The sequence below is a fragment of the Papilio machaon genome, chromosome 22 (genome assembly GCF_912999745.1).
Source record: "Papilio machaon chromosome 22, ilPapMach1.1, whole genome shotgun sequence".
NCBI lineage: Eukaryota > Metazoa > Arthropoda > Insecta > Lepidoptera > Papilionidae > Papilio > Papilio machaon.
In genome coordinates, this window is record NC_060007.1 from 3,718,090 (window position 1) to 3,737,802 (window position 19,713).

General features: G+C 33.8%; 1 protein-coding gene across 1 annotated transcript; it reads right to left on the minus strand.

The window, feature by feature from the left end:
* Positions 1-15,919: 15,919 nt before the first annotated feature.
* On the minus strand, positions 15,920-16,516 carry LOC123722254. Its single transcript, XM_045683439.1, has one exon. It carries the CDS (start codon positions 16,514-16,516, stop codon positions 15,920-15,922), a length of 597 nt encoding a protein of 198 aa, XP_045539395.1.
* Between the last annotated feature and the right edge of the window lie 3,197 nt (positions 16,517-19,713).

The following is a 19,713-nucleotide window of genomic DNA, read 5'->3' on the forward strand; positions in this document are numbered from 1 at the left end:
TTGATAATTTTTTTTTCTAAAACAGTAGAACATGTTACTCAATCACATAGGTCACGTCTGTTACCAGTGGGATAGGTAGAGACCTCATATCTCCGTTTGGCACGGTCCTAACACGTCTTCTACATTCATAGATCTATGCATACATGTAAGTCGATTTCGGACACTCTTAATACCTCTCTTCATGAGTATTTCATGAATCTGAACGGTATAAGTCCGTCTGGAACGGTCCCGACCGACACTGCCGCTCACTTTCACGCCATAAATTTCCTTTTTTAATCTCTTTTCATTCATCATTTCAATGAAAACAACTTTCAATTAACATTATAACGTAAAATAATACTGTTTGCAAACTGTCAGATTAACAAAATGTATACAATATTTTAACATTTTAATATAAAAAAGCTACAATAACAAAACTTTCCAACTGTCAAGTTATACATTTCCGTCATTTGTATGCTTTCTGTTTTTTTTTTTAACTTAAATCAGACAAAACCGGAAAAAACGGACACAACATGACGTCGTATATCATGCGCTTTTTCAATTTGAAATGAAAAATGCTGGCGGAATTTTCAATTTCATTTTATAAACTCTATTTACTAGGGCGCATTGCTAGCTACCGACCTATGACTTTGTTCTGACAAAGTTCCAGTATATGTTTTTTTATGCTAAAAGCTCTTAGCCTTTTTATCACTACGGTATTTCTAGTATTTTTATATTTTGCATATAATTTTTTTTGTGTCAATGTCTTTTAGATTTTCATCAAGAAACGTCGTTACACAAGTTCTTCAAATACTGGCACAAATAAAAAAAGTGCATTCGTGGAATAATTTTACAAGATTATTGTTGTTATAGAAACATGTAGAAATAATAATACGGTAATAAATCATGGATATTTTTCCATCAGACATAGAAATATGGCTTACCGGCGGTTTCTGAGACCATAATGCCTGAGTTAGTAACCTCTGAGTTTAAAACATATAGTTATGTCTGTTTTGTCAAAGATATTGACAGATATGACGATGTATTGTATGCATAGACTGTGACTGTGGTCTCAGAAACAAACGGTTAGTTGTTCAAACAATATAGGCACGTGTAAATGTTTAGTGGAGTTTTATATACATTTGTAGGATGCTTTCAAAACCCAACGAAATTCAATTAACAGCTCATGAATTAATTAAAACTTGAACCACGATATTCAAACAGCTTTAACATGTAAGTCCTTAGCAGCCAACTTATAACTTGTTGTTAATTTAAGTTTAGTCATACTTATCAAGATATTTTCATGTTTACTTAAAAATATTGACATTTTTTTATATTTTTTAAATGTAATTTTTTGTCATTAAACAATTAGAATATTAAAAATGAATTTCGTAAAGTACCCGGCGTTTGAGTTGGCACGTTGCGAAAAGGAGTTCCGTGCTGCTCTACGTGTCAACTTACTTCCGGGGAATATATGTGGGTATGTAGTTCGGGATAGGTCTATGAAGACTTGGAAAATATTGATTAATGACAATATTGTTCAATGACATAAGAGAATATGTATTTCCTTTCTTAATGTTTAAAATTGTGTGTATTTTAATATACATGTTTCGATGTTAAAAGATAATTGTATATTAGCAATTATATTATCAGTTTGAAACATTTAATGTTATTTCATTACGAAAATACTTTATCAAACCGCAAATTTCAGTAATTGTTTTGTGACAATCACAATCAGTCATCGAATAAAACAATATTGAAAACAAAGCCGATTGGAAAATCAATACACTTTTAATTTATTTGAAATACAATTTGTACAAATTGGCACAGTATGTACTACGCTGCCATACATCTTTATCTGCCGTCATATTGATATTCATTCCCTCTTTCACACAATCCATCCATACATTCTTCGATCTTCCTCTACCTTTGTAGCCCATCCACATTCAATCTCCTTACTTAAAAAAAATCCTAATTTCATAATGTTACGATATAAATAAAATGTTTTTTTTTTCATCATGTTATTTTAATAGCGTTGATCTGATTTCTAATAATTTCCATTTTTTTTCGGATAACAAGATCAAATTCAACGAGTTTAATTCCAAATAATTTAATTTTCACATCACTGCAGTCTCACGTGTATTTGTTGAAGGGTCAATTTATTTGAGACGTGACTCAACATCTGCATTGGTTATTACTCGCTCAGACGTGACCCATTAATAACTTTATATCAATGTACGATTGGTACAGTTTGTATAGTAATTGTTGTTGCTTCGGAGTAAAATGGTGTTCCGGTATAAGATAGAAGGACTCTATAATTTATAAACGGCGATTCTCACGTATTTGTCTGATGACGGCATCGACTAGATGAAAACCCATCACGGGCCTTCACCAGGGTGGGACTGTACTATGAAGTTACATTGCCGTAAAATCAGTAATGGAGACTGATACGTGACAACATAGACGAAAAACCAACTTTAGATTGTGTGAAAATAATTTTAACTTTTATATTAAGAAAGTAAGCAAGACATTAAGTGAAAAGAAAATCATTTTAATGTCAACAAAGCGCTTGAAAGGCTTTTCAAGTTATCACAACAAAACTTTTGAACGGAGCTCATTTTCATTTCAAAGGCGTACTGACAAATTTCACTGGCTTAGTTTACAGAAAAAAAGACGAATAGTCTTTTTAACACATTGTGTACTTATTGGGCTTCTTAGGATATTTGGGATTCTTCTTCTTCTTCATAGAAAGGTACGAAAGCATTAATTGTAAAAAAATAATTTAGAACCAAACTTGGATTAATGAGAAACGTCTCCAAGTGATAGTCATTGTCCGGTCCCGATGGACGACCTCCATGAGTGAGACAACACTCGGGTTAAAGAGGAACCTCTAAAGGCGTGATAAACATTGCGGTCCCTCGGACTCTAGCTTATCTAGTTTCGACTGTATGTGTTCGACTATTTTTAATTTAAGACACTTTATTTATTTGTTGTATACTTTCTGTATTAATGTAAATTAACAGTCGGTTTCACAGCCGTAGTAGGTAGGGCTGCCAACAATTATGTTTGTCGCTTTCCGCGAATAGAATTATAAAATACGAGCACCGTTCTACTTTGTATTCACATTAATTTATTTTCTGCCAGTAATTTACATTTAACCTACGGCAATTCAAAGGATGTCGACATTGAAGCCGTATATTAAAGGGAGAATTCCATAAATATTATGTCTTTAAGATAATACGTAAATTGTAAACTACCTGTTTAGTTCTTAATAAAATACTTGAGAGGTGTGTTGGGACACCCGGATGGAACGAAGTTCCTTTCAATTAATTAGTGAAGGAACCAATGTTTATTCTATGAATAAAAAACTTAAGTCTTCACAAGAACTACATTTTATTTCTATGAATTTTCGTTATATATTGTCACGTCGTTGCCATGGTTACTATAGCAAAAAGTATCGTGACAACTTTTCGTAAGAATTTTTTCCGTCTAGCCCCCTTTCACAACGCGTGATAAAGAACTTCGTTCCAAAATTAAACATATATTTCTATACTTAGCTATTGAAAAAATGAAATAATACTTGGGTGGTAACAAAGGTGAAAAAATAAAACGTAGAAAGTATTAACAGTGGGTGAAAAATAGTATGTGAAAATAGGGAGTGAATTTTGATATGACAGTTTATAGAGATATACTTGTATAGAGTGAGGATCTCTATGGGAAGCCGAACTCAGCGGCTTCCCATAGAGATCCGCTATTACATATGCGTTGCCTACCTTCCATCAACGGAGGTGTGAACGCACAGAAAGACGATAGTTCCCATTCCCATGCTTCCCCTTCACTTCCCCTTCCCATCCTTAATTTATAAGTAGAGGATGGACAGGGAAAGAGCACCAAAATTTGGCCTCCGGTACACAAACTCGTCAGACGAAACGCGGAATTGCTTCCACTTGACGCCTCTCTTCTGTGTGGTCATGGTACTTATTGCACCCGTATACCGCGTTATTATAGATTATTGATCTTTTATTAGATAAAGTATTAGACATCAATTAATTTATTAAAAATCCATAGTCGTATTAAATTACAAATGGTTTATATTCGTCTCTCATAAATCCTTCCATTTCTTTGATTATGAAAGAAAAACAAATCACAATATTATGTCTAAATCCTAATATTAATACGATATCTTTAACCTTTCAAAATCGCTATTGAATTATTCATTCGGGGACTATCGGGATAAGTTGTGAGCATAAGCCGTGATGTACGTTAAAGCCTTTTCCATGTAAGGATAAATATGATAATCAGCTTTATACATATAATTTCACTAAAAATTTATGAGCTACGTTATTTCGTAGTTGTTTGATAAATATTATAACAAATAACATAAATTGTTATAATACATAGTATGTACAATTTGTATTGGCCGAAAACTATAATAAAGACTAAATCTCCGGAATACCTGAGTAAAATTTATAGCGAAAACGCGTTATATTCTTGGCATAGTTTATTGCCTAAGTTTACAAGGTTCTACGTTCGTACTACATGTGTTATATACAAGAAGACTAACTACCTTAGTACCTGTTTAAGTTGAATATTACTAATGGTTTCCACAAATGAAAAACTTGTATAAAATAGTGTTATCAAATCTTTCATTAGGTTTGAATAAAACTAGAGACAGCAATGAATTTCGGGAGAAGAATTTCACAGTTCAGCTCTACCAATTTAAATAAATGAAGATTTACCATTAAATTTACAAAGTATGTACGTACGTACGTACGTAAGCTAAGTACCATCTTTAGACCACATCATCACTTCATTAGGTGGGATCGTGGTCAAGCGGTAGCTTATTCGATATAAAAAAAATGTGATACTGCGGTCAAACAAATAACGCTTAACAACATGATTACTCGTATATTACTAATATTAAAAATGCGAAAATTTAAATGGATGGATGAATGTTAGAAGGTGTGTTCGAAACAGCTTAACGAATTTTGGCATAGATGTAGAACGTCATCTGGAATTACACAAAGGCTAATTATTAAGTTTTTTTTTTTTGTAATTCCTCGCGTACGGAGTCGCGTGCGACAGCTAGTATATATACATAATATATATTCCCATTCTTTTCGGCGCGAACCTCATTGCCCTCACCAAAAAGGACGGAGGGGTGAGACCAATTGCTGTTGGATCAACACTACGACGTCTGGCCTCCAAAATTGCTGTTCGACATATTTTACCAAAATTAAATTCGGAATTTGAGCCTGTACAGTTAGGCTTTGGTGTAAAAGGAGGGTGTGAGGCAGCCGTCCATGCGTTACGCTCTTTCTTAACTTATGGACAGCCTGACGTGTTGCTCAAAATTGATGTCAAAAATGCTTTCAATTCGGTAAATAGGGATACCTTGTTGACGGAAATAAAACATCATTTACCGGAAATATACAATTATCTTCTTCTCAGTTACGCGAACCCAACAAAATTGCTATATCGTTCTAATGAACTGTCTTCGGAAGTAGGTTGTCAACAGGGTGATCCCCTTGGGCCTGCAATTTTTAGTTTGGCTATAAATCCGATAATCAAAAAATTAAATTCTAAATTCAACGTTTGGTATTTGGACGACGGAACCCTAGGAGGTGATGTGGATACTGTGTTTTCGGACATTTTTTTAATCAAAAATAATTTTGAAGCCATTGGTTTGGAGCTAAATTTTAGCAAATGCGAACTTTTTATAAATAACTCCAACTTAAATTTAAATGACGTAAAACAAAAATTTAATATTTTGGCTCCAAATATTAAAATAGTTAACAGTGATTCCCTTTACCTTTTAGGTTCTCCAATTTTTGATGATTCTTTTTCTGAATATATTAATAATTCAATTGCCAAATTTAAAACAGCCGCTGACCGTCTCCTTGAAATTAGTCCACATTATGCACTTTGCATCTTAAAATTCTGCCTTTTCGTGCCGAAACTTACTTATGTGCTCCGTTGCTGCTCTTTTTGGAATCACCCAGATCTTTTGACACATTTAGACGACTTAATCAAAATTAGTATAGAATCAATCCTTAATATGCAGCTGAACGAGCAATCTTGGACCCAAGCATCCCTACCCATCCGTTTTGGTGGTTTAGGGATTCGCAAAATTTCCAGTGTCGCTTTACCAGCCTTTCTATCTTCTGTCCATAGTTCAGCAAATCTCATAAGTAAAATTTTAAGGGCACCCCCTTCAAACTTTGAGATTGCTGGCTTGGAAGAAGCTAGAAACGCTTTTTTAATTGCATGCCCAGGTCAAAATTTTCCAGTTTCTCCAAAGTCACAGAGGAGCTGGGACGACTTAAACTGCAAACTGACTTACGACAATCTTTTGAGCTGTAGTACAGATTCGGCGCGTGCTAGGCTGACGACAAGGGAGACGTAATAAAGCTGCGACTTTCAGATGCGTACTGATTTATTTATACTTTATTTATAACTACCCTTATAAACAATACCGACAACCCCCTTTTAAACAAAAACAAAAAAAAAAGTACAACAATATAGAAAAACAGGAAAAAAAAAAAAACATTATATATTATTTAAATTAGACTAACACATGCCTTATAAAACATTGTAGGTAATTTTTGTAACAATACTCTTGGGGTATGAATTAAAACAATGAAAACCTCTTTGTTTTTCAAAGAAATATTTTGTTTGTAACATGTAAATTATATAGGTAATCAATAGCAGTTTCGGTTAGACTTTAACTGTATTAAAGTGCACACTACTATTCTTTACATTTATATGTATATTATTTATTTGTTCATTACTTCCATTGAATATTTTGTTATAACATTATTTATTTTACTACTTTCGATATAATATGAAATAAACTATCTAATACTTACTAACTAACTAATAACACTAATAGTAACTAACTAATACTTACAAAAATTATATATATTAAAATAAAAATTTACGTTTTTAAGCTGTTAACAGTTAACTATAAAACTTTAATGATGTAAAATTATAATAAATGGAAAAAGAAAACGAGAACAATTATACATAATCTACAGAGAAGCTATATACTGTGAATATGCCTTCTTAGCCATATTAAACTATTATATCGGCTTCAATTACAATAATATAAAGTTAATACAAAATAATTTTTATGTACGAGTATATTCCAATTACATTGATGCTGTGCCGGGCGCGGAGTATCCCCACCGCTCAGGCTGCCTCACGGTCCTGCCAGAACGAGTTGTGATTTGGTTAGGCTGATGTGAATATGCCGGCTGACAACTATTGTTAACTGTTATGTCGTCGTAAGTGTCGCTATTTGAGTCGTTTAATGATTCATAATTTTTTAAACTTGTATTAAGATTTAAATGTCTACGGTTGCGAATTAATGTCGTACCATTGTTCAATTTTATGAGATAAGACCTCTTACTTAAGATTGCCTGTACGACCCCGCTTACCCATTGCTTATTGAAACGCACTTTAACCTTTTGACCTACAACTAGGTCACACATGTCCTTAGCTCTTTTATCGTAATAATATTTTTGTTTTAATTGTCTATCGACTAAATTATTTCTTACGTTCCTGTAGATGACAGGGCGAAGTAGACGAGGCTGGTAAGGAATTGTTGTTCTTAACTTCCTACTGAATAAAAGCTCAGACGGAGATGGTAATGTTGTACTTATAGGTGTATTTATATAATGTAGTAACGCAAGTCTAAAATCAGTCTTATCTAAACGGGTCTTTTTCATAATGTTTTTTATAGTTTGAATTGTTCTTTCAACTTGCCCATTCGATTGTGGATATCGAGGGGATGATGTTATATGCTTAAAGTTCCATTCGCGTGCGAAAAGTCGAAATTCTTTAGAATTGAATTCAGGGCCATTGTCTGACATTACTGTTTCAGGAATTCCAAACCTAGAAAATATATTTTTTAAATGATTTACTATAACATCACTTCTGAGCGATTCCACTTGAACTACCTCAACAAATTTACTATAATAATCAACGACGATTAAATATTTTTCGCCCTGAAAATGAAACGAGTCCACCCCTATCTTCAGCCAAGCCCTATTTGGTACCTCATGCGGTATTAAAGTTTCTTTTTGATTTTCGTTTTTAAAAGTAAGACACGCTTGACATTTACTTATGTAATCTTCTAATTGACTATTTATGTTCGGCCAAAACATGCTCTCTCTCATTATTAATTTACATTTTTCTAAACCTAAATGCCCTGTGTGTATTTTTTTTAGCATCTCATCTCTCATGACTTTTGGTATGACGACTCTGTCGCCTTTCCAAACTAAACCGTGTGCAGTTGATAACTCATCCCTATAACACCAGTAAGGAGAAACAATATTATTTAATTTTTGTTTATGCTCGGGCCAACCATTTTTAATAAGTTCTATTAATGTCTGCAATTCATTATCGTTTTGTGTGCAATACTGTAATTTTACAAAATGAGAATCTGTGAGTGGATTCGAAGCTATGACCGCAGAGACGTGCGCTTCGGTGTCCAAGTAATTACTCAATTGCGCATGACTCACCGGCTCCGCGTCGCGCGACAATGCATCGGCTATGAACAAATATTTACCGGGCTTATATTTTAATGTAAATGTGTATCGTTGAAGACGCAACAACATTCTTTGTAGCCTGGGGGGTGCCTCAGCTATGGGTTTCACTATAATGTGCACTAAGGGCTTGTGATCTGTCTCAATCGTAACGTCACATTTACCAAAAATGTAAGAATAAAACTTTTCACATGCAAACACACAGGCTAACAATTCTTTTTCAATTTGAGCATAATTTTGTTCGGCTTTAGTAAGCGTACGAGATGCATAACTAACCGGTAAATTATTTTGTAATAAACAAGCACCCAGACCGTTTTTACTCGCGTCCACCGATAACACTACTGGCTTATTGACATCGTAATATTGTAACACAGGTGGTTTGGTAAGACACTCTTTTAGAACATTAAATGACCTGGCATGATCTGGCGTCCAGTGCCATTCTATATCCTTTTTTAACAACTGTCGTAGTAAATGTGTTTTATCTGACAAGTTTGCAATAAAGCTACCGACGTAATTAACCAAACCAAGAAACCTTTCGACATCTTTTTTATTTTTTGGAACCATCATTTTTTTTATCGCGGAAGTATGTGACTCGTCGGGATGAATCCCATTTTGAGTGATTCTATGACCTAAATACTTAATTTCCGTTAATGCAAATTTACATTTTTCTTTGTTCAACTTCAAATTAATTAATCTACATCTATCTAGCACTCGCTTTAACCGTTCATCGTGTTCATACTGGGTTTTACCATATATTAATAAATCATCGACAAACAAACACACACCTTCAATGTCATCAAAATTTTCATACATCTTTTTATGAAATACTTCTGACGCTGACGAAATCCCGTACGGTAAACGTAAAAATTTATATCTACCAAAAGCTGTATTGAACGTGCATAAATCAGCGCTTTTTTCATTTAATTTTAATTGCCAGAACCCATTTTTGGCGTCTAATGTGCTGTAAAATTTTGAACCTGCCAAATTTGTCGTGATTTCGTCTAGCGTGGGTAAGTGAAAGTGTTCCCTTTTAATTGCTTTGTTAAGATCCTTAGGATCTAAGCAAATACGTAAATCACCGTTTGGTTTCCGTACGACAGTCATGCTACTCACCCAATTACTCGGCCCTTCTACTTTACTTATAATTTTTTGCATTTCCATCTCATTTAATTTATTTTTTACCTTTTCTTTAATGGCCACAGGCAACTTTCGCGGTGCGTGAACAACCGGACGGACGGATTTATCTATAGCTATTTTGTATTCACCTGGCATACATCCTAAACCTTCAAATACGTCTTTATATTCGTGCAGAATTTTCTCCTTAAAATTATCATTACTTTGTTTACTTATTGCTAATGTCAGTTTTATTAAATTTAATTCCTGACAGGATTGACAACCTAAAATTGGTGGCGAATCTACATCGGCTATAATAAAATCTAAGATGTAATTAACATCCTTGTACTTGACTTTTATGTTACACCGACCTACAACTTTAATGTCCCCGCCGGAATATCCGCGTAATTTAACTGCACTTTTCATTAGACTGTCACTTGTCAAACCTATCTTTTGTAAATATCTTCTAGGCAGCACATTCACATCAGCCCCTGTGTCTAATTTAAATTGAATTTTATTCCCGTTTATTAATAAATCTACACACCATTTACTATTGGGTTCATGAAAATAATAAATTACCTGGTCAGGGGACTGGTCAGCCTGTGGGAACTCCGACTGCACCTCGTACACATTGTTGCATACTCGCGAAAAATGATTTAAATTGTTACAATTAAGGCATCTCCTTCCGTACGCTGGACACTGATTATAACCATGAGTTATGCCGCACTTCATGCACTTTGAACTGTTATCACGTCTCACATACTTATTGTTCGAATTTACATTTTCGTTATTAAACGTCGAAGACGTAGTACGAAAATTGTTTGACGCAGAATGCATGCCGGAAGCGCCGCCGAGGCGTGCGGGCTGGCAACGCCGCGATGTACCGCCGCGCCATGGCACGCCGCGAACACCGCGCCCGCGCGCCCGCCCTGCTTCCGCTGCGCCTGCACGCTGAAATCTCCACATTGCGTCACACTCGTAGTTTTCATAACAGATGTCTTTATTTTCATTACGTTTGTTTACTCCGTATGCATTATTTTCTTCGGTTTTACATTTAATTGTTCCAGCTTGCACTTTTGATATTTGGGCAAGATTACATATATCTAATGTTTTTTGAAGAGTTAAATCCGGTTCTCTTAACAAACGTTCTCTTAATGAATTATCTGTAATCCCACAAATTATACGGTCCCTTATGAGGTCGTCGCACAAGTTCGCAAACTCACAATTTGCCGCCATTTTCTTTAGTTGAAAAGCATATTGTTCGACAGACTCATTATCTTGTTGTTCTTGGGTAAAAAATTGATGTCTGAGCACTGTAATATTCTTTTTGGCCTTGAAAAAGTTATCAAATTTTTCTATTAGTCTCCCTAAATTTGAAAAAGACTCGTTAAATTGGTTGTACACTTCCCTACACTGTTCGCCAACCAAATGCAAAAATATGTTAATTTGAACTTTTTCACTCTTCTTCGCTAATTCACAGGCTTCGTAATAAATAAGGAATGCACTTTTCCATTTTTTCCACTCTTCCGATAAGTTTCCTGATGTTAAATTGTCCAAATTATTAGTATAACAAAATGGCGACGGTGGAGGGAGTACGGCTTCCATTTTTTTGTTACACGATTGTTATTTAATGTTCCTTTATTTTATTTGTCGCTAATTTCTCACTATAACTGCACAATATTTTGTCCACTTTTACTTTTAAACTTTAAATCGATAATCCTACCGGCTGCGCCATGACGACAAGGGAGACGTAATAAAGCTGCGACTTTCAGATGCGTACTGATTTATTTATACTTTATTTATAACTACCCTTATAAACAATACCGACAAGGCTTTTGGCTGTGGGTACGCATGAGGCCGGCTACTGGCTTCACGCGTACCCGTCAACAAATACAGGAACATTTCTTGACCCTGACACGCTCCGAATCGCAACCTGTCTACGGCTCGGGGTTCCGGTCTGCATTTCTCATAAATGTCCCTGTGGCAGTGATGTCGACATTCTAGGACATCACGGACTGTCATGCCAAAAAAGTGCAGGCCGCTTCTCAAGACATGCAGCACTCAACGATATCATACGCCGGTCTCTTGCCACCGTCAACGTACCAAGTCTACTAGAACCAACTGGTATTGCAAGAGACGATGGCAAGAGGCCGGACGGTATGAGTTTGATTCCATGGAAGATGGGTCGGGTGCTGGTATGGGATGCTACCTGTTCAGACACGCTGGCCCCATCCCATCTTCATGGAACCAACAACAGAGCTGGTGCGGCTTGTGAAGCGGCTGAAAAGGCTAAGGCTAACAAATACAGGGGTCTCGGCTCCGAATATGAATTTGTCCCATTCGGTGTCGAGACCCTTGGTCCGTGGGGTCCTAGCGCTAAAAGTCTTTTTAAGGAAACAGCAAAAAGGTTAGTCGACATCACAGGAGACCGAAGAGCTGGCAGCTACCTCGGACAAAGAATAAGTCTTGCCATTCAAAGGGGGAACGCTGCCAGTATCTTCGGAACGTTGCCTAAAGGGACACCTTTTAATGATATATTTTAGTTTTTATGTATTATATTTAATCTAATATATATAATATACAATATTTAACCGTCCTAGAAATGAAAATGAAGTTCTCTCATAAATTAAGACTAAAATTTAAATTCTTTTTCATCGCATGCAATTAATTTATTCAATGCGCTTAAAAAGTAATTGCTTTTTTTTTTAATTCTCATCAACTCGGAAACGTGAGATCAGTTCCACTTGTGAAATTGAACTGCCTGTGAGTGCAATAAAGTGTACTTTTGCAAATGAGAAAAATACTGCTATATATAATAACCAAATATAACGTAAACTGAAACTGTTAATCTCAATATTCTGCTTTTAATAACGGTCAAATTTTAATCTTATTTAGTGGTGATTTGTTTGAAAGATCGTACGAAGTAGTTCTATTCACCCTATTACACTATTAAAGGCCCACAACGTCATATTTTGACAGTAACACTGACGCTGGCAACTTGATCTAATTTGCTCTACGCATGAAAAAATCTAATAATTTCGTTCAAGTAGGACCTTATACGTGAAAAGTTGAATTTAACTAAAGAAGTGGTGAAAAAACTAAATAAGTAAACTTTATCAGAGATGTCTCATGCAATGTATTTGCAAACTCTCAAGCATGAATGTACACTAATATTTTGATCGTTATCATACATATTAATTGATTTCTTAGTACATATTAAGATTCTAATTTGAATAAAATGTTTTGTGTAGATGTAAGGTTTGTTTTTGCTGAAATAAAAAAAACTTCACCTGTAGCTTTTGGAAATCCTTTCGGATTGATGATACTTTGCTTAATTCGTGACTAGATTAAATTATTATTATGTTTAGGAGGATGTATTAGGATATTGTAGCAATGGACAAATGAGTCACGCCGCTTTCCTTGGCTACCATGAATTGGCGAAGGTTACCGGTAACCATTTGTTATTATTATGTGCTTAATTTTTTTAACTTGGAAGGTAACCTAAAATGGAGCAAAGATAATATATTCATATTCAATGTAATAGTAGGCACATTGCAACATGACTAATGTTAGGGTAGTTAACTTTTACCGAAGAATTTCTTTACTCTTTCACAGCGTAAAACTATGTTTTACTTCAACATAACATTTTAACAAAATGAAATAGTAATATTCACGTCTATTTGTAGTGTTACATTATATTTTACTTATGTCTACCTTCGGCAGATTTTTTTAAATATTACAAACAAGCAGCCAACCTGAATTCGCTACAAGCGCGAAACATATGTCTAAGATAGCGGTCTCTTCAATTGCAAACGCATTGCCTGCAATTAATCGACGGAAGAGAGGACGCACAGGATTAGAATATTTACCCTTCTCATGCGTACCACCATCCCTCAAATCCACTTCCTCTTCACATCCTTCGATGGATGGATGGATGGATGGATGTTTGTTTTAAGGTATCTCCAAAACGGTTTAACGGATCTTGCTTAAATTTGGAATAGATGTAGAACATAATCTGGAAGAATACATAATCCACTAATTACTTAAGGTTTTTTTGCACATGCCGTGTGGACGTAGTCGCGGGCGATAGCTTATTTAATATATTAATACAAGCACTCCATCTCGATAAACTAGTTAAGACGTCAAATCATAACTTAATTATTGGAGATATTTGATTGAACGTCAGAAACTTTATTTGCTTACCTTAACTACTTCGAGATACGCTCATGTGTTACTAGAAAACTTTACGATGAATAACAAAGTTGGGTAATAAATTATTTTATAAATAAATACACTATAAGAGAGATATTAAAATATACCACATTATTTAATTATTACTTAAGTCGAGGAAACTATAGTTCTAATTCAAATGAGATTGGTAGTCATTTATAAAATTTAGAGAAATAGTTAATTTTGATTTTTTTTTTGTTTTACATAGGTTCAACAATGTATGTACTCGATTACTTTCTTAACAGTATTTATATGCATATATTTATTTTTATTTTATACGGCATTTATTAATATTCTCTTTTACATGTGTGAGTCAATAATTAGAGTTAGAAACATCTCAATTGCAACGTTTCATATTACTACACACTTCGGAGGTTTCTGCCTGCTGTATATTTATGTGGTTAACTTTGTTAGTACTTTATGAGTGTACAAAATTACGGTTTTTGCTATACATGTTTTACTGCCGCATACAGTGTTTTAACGGTCATTGAGCGAGACCCTTAGTGTAGAGAACTTTACGAGAGTTTACGAGAAATATATACAAAGTACTGGGCAATTAGACCTCTTCTTGGAATACTAAATAAAGTAAAAACACTTCAATTTATTTTTAAACATTTAAATTTAATTCTTAATCTCATCTATTTTAAAACTAGTTTTATATACCTATATGTTATTAGAGTAAATGAAATTTAATATTATGTTTTTAGTAATAATCCTAGGTTTTAGTAAACGATATAAAAATTATGAAACTTCCACATAATTAGATAAAAGTGAAACGCTAAAAGAGAATTTCCGTCTAATTATACGAGCTTGTTTTAATTTCCTAGAATATTAAAGAAGGAAAAATGCTGCAGCGAATCATGATAATTAGGTATTCATAAATTACTTTTTTTACAGCTTTATTTTTTAACTGTATTATAACTATGATTCTATTTTATTATTTAATCACTATGATAGTGTAATAAACTGACAGAAGGGTAATGCATTTTGGAGGTAGTAATTTTTTCTGTGAAGCCTTTTCTCATTCCGACAATATAAACAAAAGATTTATAGATGATAAATGCTTCTATGTATGTTAAAAAGCTGTCGCCTGCAACTCCGTACGCGCGAAATTAAAAAAAAAAAACGTAATGAGTATGTGTTCTTCTAGTATATGTTCTACATCTGTGCCAAATTTCATTACGATCCGTTGCAACGTCCCAGATTTACCTTAACAAACATCCATCCATCTTAACGTTCGTATTTATAATATTAAACATAATACCACAAAACGACTCTCATATGTGCATGGGAACAAAACTATAATATACCAGTAAAACAAGGAAGAAGATTCGTTTCAGCTTGGAATTTGCATAATACAGCCTTTTCAGGCTACAACTGCCGCCGTGCGTCCCGCGCTCTGCATATAAATTTACCAAACTCTATTTCATATTTTACATATAATTTACGTCGTCTAAATGTAGTTGATATTTAAAATTGTTAAATAAATGTTCTCACCAAATTAAATTTATAATTTTGCCATATTTTAAAATAAAATTTTCAATTTTGAAATTTGATTAATTTCACACTTTGTATTGCGTGTTCTATTTTTTTATTATTACCATTACTATTATAACCATTCTAGTGATTTTTTTTTTTTTTTTTTTTTTTTTTTTTTTTTTTTTTTTTTTTTTTTTTTTTTTGGGCGGCGCTTTGCCGCCTTCTCGTTCTACCCCTGGCGTATTTTGGGCCAGAGACGTTATTTATCTTTATTTATTAATCATAAATTTCTTAAGCTAGTTACTAATTTATATTACATTATTTCTTAATACTACTTTAAAACTTAATACTATGTCATATAATTTAACATTATAAAATGACTATCTATATACATATAAAATTTTCATTTAGAATACATATAAATTTGCTAGAATTACAATAATAAAATGATTTACAATTTAAAAACTTTACTAAAACTTATGTCGAGGTTAAAAATGTAAAAGGTAAAATTAGAATAAATATCACATTTTGGCAACTAGCTTACTTATCTTCTTATGTCGACAGCATTCCTATTGTGTTCTATTTCTATCTATTATCTTATTTGCTATTTCCTTACAATATTCTATAAATTTTGTTCTACTCTCCTTGTTTCTTATTAAATTGTTTATGTTTTCTAATGATATTTTCTCTTTTGTTGCAGTTTCAAATTCTACTCTCTTCCTACCAAACACCGGACACTCTACTATGGCATGCAGCACGGATTCGCCCCGTGCCGGATCGCAGATGCACGAGGGGCTCGTCTTACACTTGAACCTGTGTAAGTATTCTGCGAACCCCCCGTGACCTGTTAAAACTTGTACCAGCACGGGGTCCAACTCTAACTTGCGGAGCACTGGGTAGGCGCTGACGGCGTCAGGGAAGAAGACTCTCGTTGTCGAGGCCGTGACTCCCTCTTTGTAGCGCCTGTTCCATTCGTCAAGCGAGTCCAATCGGAGTTGTCGCTTGACGAATGAAACAGGGACTTTGTCGTAATGAGGTTTGGTTTTTACTCCGACTGCCGCTTGTTTTGCGAGTTGGTCCGCCCTCTCGTTTCCCTCCACCCCCACGTGCGCTTTTATCCAATTCAACCTTACTTCCTTCCCCGCTTCCACACAACCTTTCACCATTCTCCTTATTTCCCCTACGAGGGGGTGGAGGGAGTCGATACTACGCAACGACTCTAGGGCGGACCTGGAGTCGGAGTAAATGCCAAACCTCCTTGAGGGGCTCCTAACAACAAATTTCATTCTAGTGATTTACAGCATTGTAATATAGAAATCTTTATAATATCATAAAGTGGCAAGCGAGCCAGAGGCCAGCTGAAATAGCGAAGCAACCGCTGCCCATAGACATCCTCAATAGCAGATGCGTTGCCTACCTTTAATCGACGAAGGTGGGGAAGCCCCGAAAGAGAATATTTCCCCTTTACGTGCATGAAATCATTTATACTGCCACCTTTCTTTATATTAAAAGGTAAGGGAAAGGGGACTAAAATTAAACCTCTGGAAATATATAATTTTTTCATTTTTCCCAAGCTATGTATTTCTGAACGAATAAATTTCTCGTATATGTGTCGACCGGATATGTTTGCCAACGGCCGTGACAGTCGGACATGCTTTGGCTTTCACCCAGAAGTCAAACTTCACGACTGAATGCACAAACTACTGATTAATGATTCGTTATAAGTTGTGCAGTCAACGAATTAAATTCGCTTCCCACTTCGGATCGAATTTCGTAAAACAAACTGACAACATAAGAGCTATAATTTATTAGGAATTAATGTTGATAAGATTAGTTTTTGACCTAATTGCTTTGCGAACAATAACTAAGTCAATTGAACTTACATTTCACCGAAATGGGTAGAAAAATAATGCTCTGTGCGTATTTCTTGTTGTTTTTTTTATCCACTCACACGATTCTATTGTATATAGTCTTTGTATATTTATTATTAATTCTAAAAAGCGATTTTAAAAATAATGTTTATTTTCTTTTACACAACAAAGATAAGCAATGTTCAACTCGTCAGAGATAATCTTATAAACTTCAAATAGATTTTGTTCGGAAGTATATTGTTGAGAGCGGTGTCTTCGAGTTGTATTGGAGTTGGAGCAAACTCATAACATCGAAACTATCTTTAAGATTAGATATTAGATTATTTCCTCGGCGTCTTGTTTTTGAAAAGTTTTAACGAAGATACAGTTATTTTCTTTTATTTTTTTCTATCTGTCTGTATATGTTTCAACTGTTTCGAGAAAGCTGAGCCCATTAATTACAATAAAATGTGTGACTTGGTTGGCTTTTATCGTTTTATATTATCATCCGGTAGGTGTCGCTTTGTTTGATATCTTGCATGTTTAACATTTAGTACATTTTTGATTCTTTCATTAACTATTTTGAACTATTTTTACAATTGTATTAAAAAGCTTCTTGAAAAATGTGCATATTTATAAAGACGTGAACACGAAGAGCTATTTTAGAATGAATACGGGTATAAACCGTGGCAAAGAACAAACTTTTAATTAAACGTCGTTAACCAACTTAGAAATAGCCATTACAATGTTGAGATTACGAGTTATGAAGTATGACATCTAGCGGTGAACTTTTAAATTAATTTAATCAAACATTTTATACAAAAGTTGGTTAACACTCAAGCTTTCTTTTTTTAAGCGAACCGGAGACAAACTGTACGGGTTGGTACATACATACAACTAATAATGCCGAGTTTAGGGAGATAATTTGGTTTATTCTCTAAAACTATGGCTAAATGTTTTTTTAATGGTAATGAGCACACGCGGTATGTATGGTGACCGAACGTGAACTGGTTTGTGTGAATGGTGACGCGTGTTATAAAATGTACTAAATAGCTGACGATGGGAAAACATGTATTGTTCAGTGTTTATACCGTACACAAAATAAACGTAGAGAAATGATAAGAAATGAAAATTAAGAATCTAATAAAATCTATTTTGAGAATATTTATTTTAAATTAACATTGTGTTTAGAAAAAATTACTCCTAACTCTTTTTTTCATGCTACTATTCAAAATATATAATATATTTCTCACTATAATTTCTTTTTTTATAATAACATAATATCTGTTCTGTTGAAGAGAAGTAATCTAGAATTATTATAGCACATGGACTGCAAATATCATTTTAAAATTTCTAAATTTAAATGCATGAGTTTTACAAATAGCAATAACTTTATTACGTCTATTTATAAAGTAAATTATACAACAATTTCATATAATAAAGCCATCTGCGTTTAAACAATTTGTCGTCTAAAATAACTTTTAAAATTTTTTTAAACGAAAATAGTGATCTTATTTTTTGCAAATAAAGGAAAATTATGCTTGAAAGCGCCTCCGACTTTTGTAATTATTCTGATTAACTTATAATAAATAATTCTTAATAAATTGTTAAATATAAACACAAAGTTTTTTCGAATATTTTCTTTTTATCTATATATATAAAAATGAATTGCTGTTCGTTAGTCTCACTAAAATTCGAGAACGGCTGAATGGATTTATCTTATCTTAGTCTTGAAATGTTCGTGGAGGTCTAGGGAAGATTTAAAAGGCGAGAAAAAATTCATACCGCTATTAATTTTTTTTTCCTGCGCGCGGACGGAGTCGCGGGCAACAGCTAGTTTGTTATATATATATATATATATATATATATATATATATAAAATTAAATATATATATATATATATATTTAATTTTGTACAGGTAAGTCCATGGGAGACATTGTACGAGACTTCTTTTGGGTAAGTATTTATTGCTTTTTAGCCGACTTCAAAAAGAAAGGAGGTTATCAATTCGACTGTATTTTTTTATGTGTGTTACCGCGAAGCTCCGCCCCTAGTGCTCCGATTTTGATAAAAATATTTTAATCGAAAGGTAGTGTTTGCAAATGGGTCCCATTTTTTTTGGTTATTATTTAAAATAACTAGAACACTAAGTAGGGACATAAACGTAACTACATATGTCTAAGACATCTCACATATAAAATGTCACTTATTTACTTCGGCCGACACCGACTGCGAAATAACAATAATTATACAATATAGACATGTTACAAGAAAGAGGAGAACTTTCTTACTTTTGAAGGTTTTCATGACATTATTTTGTAACTTTTTAGTACATTTTGTTTGAGATTGTTTTTTTATGAAATCGGCTTTCTTTTTTTCTTTAAATTTTTTATACTAATTAAATACAGACTAAATATGACGGTAATGATTAAAGATATTATGTAGGCAAGAGTATGCTTCCGTATCAGTATTAAAAAGTACCTAAACGAATAAAAATTTCCACTGTTTTGTT